This window comes from Macrobrachium rosenbergii, chromosome 22, assembly GCF_040412425.1.
Source record: "Macrobrachium rosenbergii isolate ZJJX-2024 chromosome 22, ASM4041242v1, whole genome shotgun sequence".
NCBI classification, from domain to species: domain Eukaryota; kingdom Metazoa; phylum Arthropoda; class Malacostraca; order Decapoda; family Palaemonidae; genus Macrobrachium; species Macrobrachium rosenbergii.
The window spans coordinates 14,381,281-14,390,242 of NC_089762.1; the positions used below are offsets into that span (position 1 = coordinate 14,381,281).

The 8,962-nt window shown below is 35.1% G+C and overlaps 1 protein-coding gene across 3 annotated transcripts in view; it reads right to left on the reverse strand.

Annotated features, from left to right (window-relative positions):
* Positions 1–2,505: 2,505 nt before the first annotated feature.
* LOC136850591 (interferon regulatory factor 4-like) overlaps positions 2,506–8,962 on the reverse strand; it is a 281,743-nt gene continuing 275,286 nt past the window's right edge. For all 3 annotated transcript variants that reach the window (XM_067124257.1, XM_067124255.1, XM_067124256.1), the window contains one exon: positions 2,506–3,908. In XM_067124257.1, the coding sequence (XP_066980358.1) occupies positions 3,517–3,908 (392 nt within the window). In that variant the 3' untranslated portion in view covers positions 2,506–3,516. The remainder of the gene's footprint in view (positions 3,909–8,962) is intronic.

The window sequence follows — 8,962 nt, forward strand, 5'->3', positions numbered from 1 at the left end:
TAAATTCACCGTAGAAGATTTATAAAATACGTCTAAAATACCTCATGAGTTCACAAGAGTTCATCTTGGCTTTTTTTTCGTATTAGTCCATTTCACGTTTGCGAGTATTAATGTGAATATGCAATTTTTAATATAGATGGGTAAACCAATCTCCTTATCTAGACAAGGTACAAGAGAAAAAGAGGAGTGGAAAATAATGGAATTTGCTTAAAAGAAGTGATGGTTTTTAGAGTCAGAAAAACTGAATTAGTGAGGGAATACATACTTTGACTGTAGAGGGAAGGAGCTAGTCATTATCATTATCATTTAGTCTACAGAGTCAAGTACTGGGACACTTTCAGCTATTCAGCATTTAGGGCGGTTAAAAGGAGCTTGGGTGGCTGGACAGCAAGATAAAGAGATCCATTATATAAACAGGATGAAGTATATGGACGTCAAGGTAAGTGAGAGAAAATTCCACAGTTGCACTATGAAGTAATAGTTAGAGAGGTTGGGTAGCAATAAGGAAGAAAGGAGGCAGGAATAAGGCCACCCCCTTTAGTAATACGTACAAGTGAACCACTAGAGGTGCACTAAAGGCTCTAACCCCCTGCAGGGGGAACGAACAACCCAGCGGACAGTTCTTATCAGTCCTGGATCCTGATTTGCAAGAATAGAATTGGAAATTGGTCGGCCAATGGGTATTATGTGGGCTCTCCTTGAATGCAGGGGAACAATGGCCGATATTCAATAGAAAAAGGACAGAAAACCCAAACTGTGACTGACAGAAAGAGATTCGAGTAGAAAGACAAAAATTGAATTACCAGAAATATAAAGTATTTCTAAACTGGCTCAAATAAGACGAAAAAAGCTCTAATATATAATTGGGATGAGGGGAAAACCACACGAATTTTGCAATGGGAACTAAGCAATCTTGTCTAGACATGTTCCAGGTACCATAAACACCTAAAATGTTGAGAACTGAAAGTTTTGATAATATTACGTATGCTTTGAAGACATTTAATTCTTTCTTTGTTTACCAGTTTTTTTTTTTTTGAAATTTTACCAACATATTTTGTAGGTAAATATCTCGTTCTTTCATTGCAGCCAGTTCTTGCTATTTTTTTTTTGATTCGTAATCTGCTTGGATTATTATGCAAAACAAAAAGGTATCAATTTACTAAGTTAACTTCACAAAGTAGAATGTCCATGTGAGAAAAGAAAGTAAAAACTAAGAGAGATTTGAGATGATAACAATAGTACCCGCAGATGAAATTATATATGATTAAACAGGCAAACAATCAACAACTAAAATGTACTAATTTAGGTAAACTGTGGCACAAAAAATGGTGGCATAAGGTGGCCAGTAAATGAGACTTAACACAGAGGACTGAGGACGTTCTGAAATAAAATGGTTATATAAATATAATATGTTACAACAGTATATAAGACTATATATCATGCAACGCCTTCTTTACAAAGCTTGAAACTAGTGATTCTTACTTAAATAATGCTAACACTATGATGAATTTTAGCTGATTTGGATTTTTTTGTCAAAATTCTCTTAGATTAAATCTGGAAGGCCTAAGGCAAGGTGATCCCTTCATAAATGCGGTAAGTACGTCCTAAGAAATGATGTGTTAGTTTTGTAAAAATATGCCAGCCTAGCAAAATATCTTCATTGGCAAAAAGCACTTAATCATTTTAGAGTACCCAGAAATAAATAGTGACTTATTCACTTATTCGATTACCTTTAAACTGGGTCTGTTGGTTTAAAAGTCAGAATTAAAGTCTGGCAGACAAAGATTCTGAGTGGCAGTGAACACTGACACTGACTGAACAGCTGTATTTTCTGTTTGTTCTGCATTGCTTGGTGTCACTAAGCAGTACCACCTATTGGGCTGCAAGGGTCATTCAAGGAAAAGGACCTGGCAGGATGTAATGTACATATGACACTGTATAAAATTCGATCTTCACGGCCAACGGAGTATCTTTATCTGTTGCAAAAATGCGGATTACACCTCTGTAGTTCTTCAATTTGTCTTGACCAATCTATATAAAATTCTGTTAGCTTCACCTTGACATTCATCAAAATTTTGATGTTTTATTTGTGAGCATTTGTGTTATATTCTGAAATGGTTTGTCTATTCAGTTATGTCTGTTGACAAATCATTATTCAGAATGTGGAAGTCATTCTTGAAACTGAAAGTGCTATATGTTATGGTAACAACAATTTAGTACTTCCATAGGATGAAGGTGAACGTTATACTCACAGGCATTTAGAGCCGTACAACCACCTTTCATTGATTCCTAGATAAATAAGTTTTTTTTTCACTATGGGCCTGGAATATAATGATTTTTAATATCCTCAATGGTATGGGTGCCATCAAAATTCATGTACTGGTCTCAATTATGTTGCATTTGTTAAAACTTTATGACGCTTATTTGCAGTTTAGTTTACAGCAAGGACGGTTTTTGATAATGGAGGGTGCCTGGAAAAGTTTATCAGTTCATAATAAAGATTAGTTTTATGTTCTGTATTTTTTATTTTCCATGCAATCGATAAGTAAGATATTCACAAATTAAGACCTTTATTACAGCACCAAAAAACATCTTGCTTACTTATTTTTAACATTCCATAATGTTAAAGTATTTGTTCAGTGCCTACCCTACCTAGAAGCTAATAGCGAAGTACATGACAAGTTTGTTGTCATTTATACAATTACACTGAAAAATCAAACATTACTTTAAAACAGTTGCCGTTTCTGTATATGTTGTTTTTTTTTTTTCTCTCAATTCAGGTAACAGAAATGATATAAAAAGGCAAACCTGCACGGAATTTTGCTTATTAAAAGATCCTAATAAAGATCAGTTTTATGTTCATTTTTTGTTTGCCATGCAGTTATCATATTTACCTTAAGAGACCTTTACTACAATACCTAAATATAAAAACACTACTCGGTTTTTTTTACAACATTCAATTACGTTTAACTGTTTGTTCAGCGTCAAACTTAACTAGAAACTAACAGCAAAATACATTAAATATTTACTTCATTTATAAATTAAACACTGAAATATCAAAGATTTCTTTAAATGAATTGCCATATTTCGATATTTGTCGTCGTTTTTCAAGTTAACAAACTTCAGTGATTCGAGCTTCATGTATGGCAAATGTTCCCTCTGAGGATAAACTCTACTCCATTCATCATCCACAAGATTCCCTTCAGTTTCTTGACATTTCTACTAAAATTTCATCGTCATCCACACAAGTGCTACTTATAAACTTTTTTTGGGCTTGGTGTAATTACATGGACCTGTGTAACAGTAAAAAAAAAAATGAGTCACATACGAAGTCTTAGGCACAGAGATTAAATTATGAACAAATGACTGCTCTAGTCAAAACTTTGGACTTCATGAATTTATGAAATCGAACAACTTTAGCGGTAACGAGTTTTCAGCGACGCACCAAAAAGCTTATGCAGTATTGGTAAGACGGACGGTGTGACGAAACAAAGACTGCATCGTTGGCCCTCAGATTTAGCGATATGGAAGACCTCGTTGTTGCTCACAGAGGCATTTATTGCTGTCCCTCGTACTTTCTAAGAACGATTTTTGGGTTTGATGAGAAAGATCCTGGAGGGTACTGCCATGGCCTCCTAAGATCTGAAGGCGATAGTTGGATTCGTACGAATGAGAAGAGTTCGAGTACGACGAATAGCTCTCGACGGATGACACGGAAGACGAGGAAGAACAACGACTAATCGCAGAATAGTAACCCGTGAACGACAGGCCTCTTTGGTAAATGTCACTGTCAGAATTTGAATAAACGAACTGAGGGCTCGGTAAGGTCGTGGAGACGTTGTTCAAATATGGAGATAGAAATTTTTCGTTCCGTAACGTATGATTGCTGGAACCTTCGTTTTGCCAGTCTGAAAAAAATAAAAAAAACAATAGAGGAAGGCAGTTGAATTACTGATTTCTGCTTAAGACTTAAGTTCTTCATTACACATAAAAGCACCAAAAAGTCTTGCCGTTGATCAAAGGCTGTTTTTCTTGTCACTTCTTAAATTTTAACGTAATAAGAAAGCGTTGGAGTCTGCAGAATAGAGCTCTAAAAATAATTATTTACCGACGGTGTTGGGTTATTTTAATCATGTTTGCTTTGCAATATGATGTTCTCAGCAGTTGCAGTGGTTTGCATTGTTCATTCTCTTAACAAATTCCAAAGTATTCGTCTAGAATTATTTCTTAGCTTAGGGACTTCGGAAATCAGTCAAGACAAACAAAACAAATTCATTTATTATTTTCTTTCTGATTATGTGATACCCCTGAATTTATATAGTCTTAGTTGATACTTTCGGTCAAGTATTTTCGGCATAACCTAAAATACCTTATGATACGGCACAGTTAATGGCTAAGGAGACAGGAGGATGTATACTAAAAAAAATACTAAAAATTTCAATACCATCTTGAAAAATTTATTTCGTTATTAGATACAAAATTTATTGTAATTTTAAAATTTCATCTACATTGCACTTCAAACTGCAAGAGTTAGCAGAAATGACTGATATATGTCTTTAAAAATGGAAGATTCCGGAATCTGCCATCATCAGTCAAACTAATAATGAACCTGTCAGGAGGACATTGGAAATCGGACATCACCGACAGTTCATCCTCAGGCCTCTTTTCTAGCAGATGTTCCAGCGGATACGCTCACCAGACTCGACCCAGGCGGGAGTTGAGGCCAAAGCACAAGGGATAACATCTTTTCCATCGGGTCGACGGTCATCTACTGTACATACCACCAACGTTGTACTCCCGCACATGTATACGGTATGCATCGTCACCTACCATTTGCCCATATTTCACCAGCGAGCAGCCATGCAGATGTATTCGAAGTAGTTGGTCGCAACATGTATACATCACTTTTATGGGCCCTTTATCTGCATAGTTTACTGTTAGATTACAGTACTGTAAGACAATATATATATAATATATATATATATATATATATATATATATATATATATATATATATATATATATATATATATATATATATATATATATATATATATATATATATATATATATATATATATATATATATATATATATATATATATATATATATATATATATATATATTGCATATACTGTATATATATTTGTATCGTATATAGGCATATTGAGTTCCTTTCCGCGGTTGTCATCTCTAATAATTGCACCTTTTTTCTTTCCGCAAGATTCCCAAACATAAATTGCCGATGAAAACTTGAAATTTAGACTGCACTCATCTTTTAAAGTTTTACTGTTAACCCTTTTGTTTCCGACTGATCGCCTGGCTGTCTATACAACATACATGAAATGATTCAGCCTCATCTTTGAAAGCCTGAGGTAAAATTCTTCAGCATAGTCGGGCATCTGTTGTTCATCCTTTGTCAGTCAATGATGAAAAATTGTTACACAAATTTATGGAGAAAGCAGAGTTCTTTATGTGACAGCAAAGGCTAAACAGTCGTCACCTGCCGTTATTTTCACAGATTTACTTTTTCCAAGGGGCAGTAAGAAGATCCTAGAGAACGCAGAAAGTTAAGGTGGACAATCCGGTTGAGTTCGCCCTTGAATAACAAAATGAGTTCGCCCTTGAATAACAAAATGAGTTCGCCCTTGAATAACAAAATGAGTTCGCCCTTGAATAACAAAATGAGTTCGCCCTTGAATAACAAAATGTCCATTGCCCTTTCTCCCAGATTCAAAAATTTTTGTGATTTAGCTGTGTCCTCTTGTTATTTACAACTGTTCCACATTGCAAAGAAAATATGAGATGTCTGAGGTGTTTTAAAGAAGTAAAGATAGCTAGGCTAGTGGTCCACTCTTGTTTGTGTGTATTTTCGATTATGTTTGTGAACATTTACTTTTACCTTTTTTTTAGATGCTGCGCAGAAACATTTTGTTAGTTACAAAATTTCTACGATTACTTTTAAAGTTGATATCTAAGCACTTACATAAACCTTCAACAAAAAAAAACTGAATCCTGACAATCAGGATTCAAGCACTTGTGGCAGAATTTTAATTCTAACCAGATACTATCAAAACAACTCTTCACAACGGATTTCCATTTGATTTTAGTGTTGCTTTACTTGTGTATAAAATTCTCATAAAGCTCATTACTTAGGAGGTGGAGGCTATATACTTGGTATTTCCAGTTCTCTAAGTGACTGGCAACGGTTGTTACTAATGGTATGTTTCTTTATACAGGCCTATCTCGCTTGGTGTGTCTTGGGAAAGTTTAAAAATAACGTAGAGAACGGATGAGCTCCAGTAATACTGGAAAGTTCACTGATTAGCTGATTACTCACTGGTCTCCCGCTCCGTGACTGTTACATAAATAATGAAGAACATTACTCTTTCGATCCTGAATATTGCGCAATATTTTTCGTTGTCTTCTACTTCACACTTCCTTTTCCATAGCATTCATATTAATAAGTCATGTTATGCTACCATAAAACTGGATGCTGTCTACAAGGTCTTTATGTCTATGGAGATAAAGTGACAGATTTCAGGTTGTTTCTTCTACCATTGATAGAACATTATTTTACTGTCTGGAGTTTCTTCGGATGTTTAAATCTTTAAGACAAGATTTCTTTAAGTGGTCGTTTCCTGTTTCCCAAACACCTGTAGTTGAAGTGGCTACGCCTCAAGAAATGGTGTGTGCTGCTGGATTTGCAGAGCATCAAAACCCACATCACGTGTGTTGGTAAAACCGGTTATTACGGTGCGGAGAACAAAAAGTCGTCGTCGTTGTTATGTTCTTCCTCTTCTTCTTACATTTTATTATCATTATTATTATTGCAAGAGGCTCGCCGCTCGGATTTTTGCAAGTTGTTGCGAGTAAGTCATGAGATGAGAGACAGCATACTGAAGGGAACATGATAGACAACTGAACGGAAGTATTAATAACACTGCGAACGTGCAAATTGAATTATAAATCATCTTATTTAGTAATTCGCTGATTATAGATCATGAATTCATTTTGTTGCAAGGAATTACGATGATTCTTGAAATCTCATGTTCATTTCTTACGTTTCTGAAAGCTGTCTATACTTTTTGTGACATTTCACCAAGGCCGGTTAAATTTGTATCCTCGTCAAAAGTGGTTAATGCATAATTTATCTACAGTCAGACGCAACCAGTATGTTACTAGCAGAAGTTATCTTCCTTCCAATAACTCAGTGGATTATTGCTCTTGGCGTAAGTCAGTACGTCATCAAAGTGGATTTTAATGATAAGTTCACAGCAAAAACGTAGATTTTTCCTGATTAAAGTTACCAAGAAAATCTCCTTTGAGTGACTGGAGTGTGTGTGTATATATATATACATTATATATATATATATATATATATATATATATATATATATATATATATATATATATATTTATATGCATACATACATGCATATTTGTATATATACAGTACATAACGTATATATATGTTTATGTTTATGAAATATATATATATATATATATATATATATATATATATACAGGTATAAATATATATAAACATATACATAATGTGTATATTATTTATATACTAGCTGACCAAACCGACACTGCCTGGAAAAACTCTGAATAACAATCTACGGGTAGGCCGGTTAAAACTCTGAACAACAATCTATGGGTAGCGGGAGGGAAGAGAGACGGGGAGGAAAGAGGGAAGAAGGAAGGGAAAAGGGGAAAGAAGTGAGAAGACATAGGAGGAGGAAGAATGGGGAGGGGAGGGGAAGGGAGGGGTAAGGTTAGGGAAGCGGAAGGGGAAGGTGGAAGGGAAGGGAGGAGGATGAGAAGATGAATGGGAGGGGAGGGAAGGGGGAGGGGCAAGGGAGAAGGATGGATAGGGGTAGGGGGAGGGGAGGGGATGGGGAGGAAAAATGAAGGGGGAGGGGATGGGAGGTATTATTCCTCACATCATTATGCATACTATATTAACAGAAAATTATAATTTGGAAAATCATTTTTATATTAGACATAAAAAAGTCTTAATTTTTTCTATAATAATAGTAATCACAGTGACAAACATACCATAACAGCTGCTCCCGTTTCAGGTTAAAGAAAACGGAGTTTTGAGAGAGAGGGGAGTTTGAATGTCGTTGAGTTTAAATTTTCTACTTGGGCCCCGTAATTCCTAGCACTGGCTCTCATAGAAATTGTCGATATATGGCGATATTTTAGTGTATTAAGGATTTAGATACGATGATGGTGATACCTCAAGGTACTTGAGAATTTGTATTTTATTGGCAAGGTATAATCCAGATACGTCTGGCTTAAGATGAACACAGAAAAAAATGTGGCGATTCCGTCGCGAGTAATTTTTTAATGGAGGTAGTTTTGTCACAGAAGCATATAGTCTGCTAATATGCTTGCGCGGATGGTAACAAATTAGTTCTGATCTCGAAAGTTATACCCATAACAATTTTTATTTTTTGTAGATTAAGTACTTAGATATAATGATGGTAATACCACAAGGTACTTAAGAATTTGTATTTTATTGTCAGGGTATGATTAAGATACATTTGGCTTTAGATGAACAATGAAAAAAAGGTGGTAATTTCGACCTGAGTAGTTTTTTAATGAGGGGGTGAGTCTATGACAGAAACATCTGGTCTGTAAGTACTTTTTTCCATGGCGGGAACTGTAAGGTCTGACTGGAGTGGTGTTAGAAATCATATTTTGAATTAAATTGCTTTATGTCTGAATGACAGCAATTCTAATACAGATACACATCTGTTTAATTTTTTGGATGTACAAAACTGATGATGGGGTTTGCAGTGGGATAAAAGGTGGAGCGCCAGTGGAAAATGAGAATTATACCAGAAAGTTGAATGAAAAGGTGATGTAAAAACGAAAATTTCATTTGTTTTGTCTGTGTTTGTATGTCTGTCATGGTTAGGGGTTTAATTTTGAGTTATAAACCTTTCT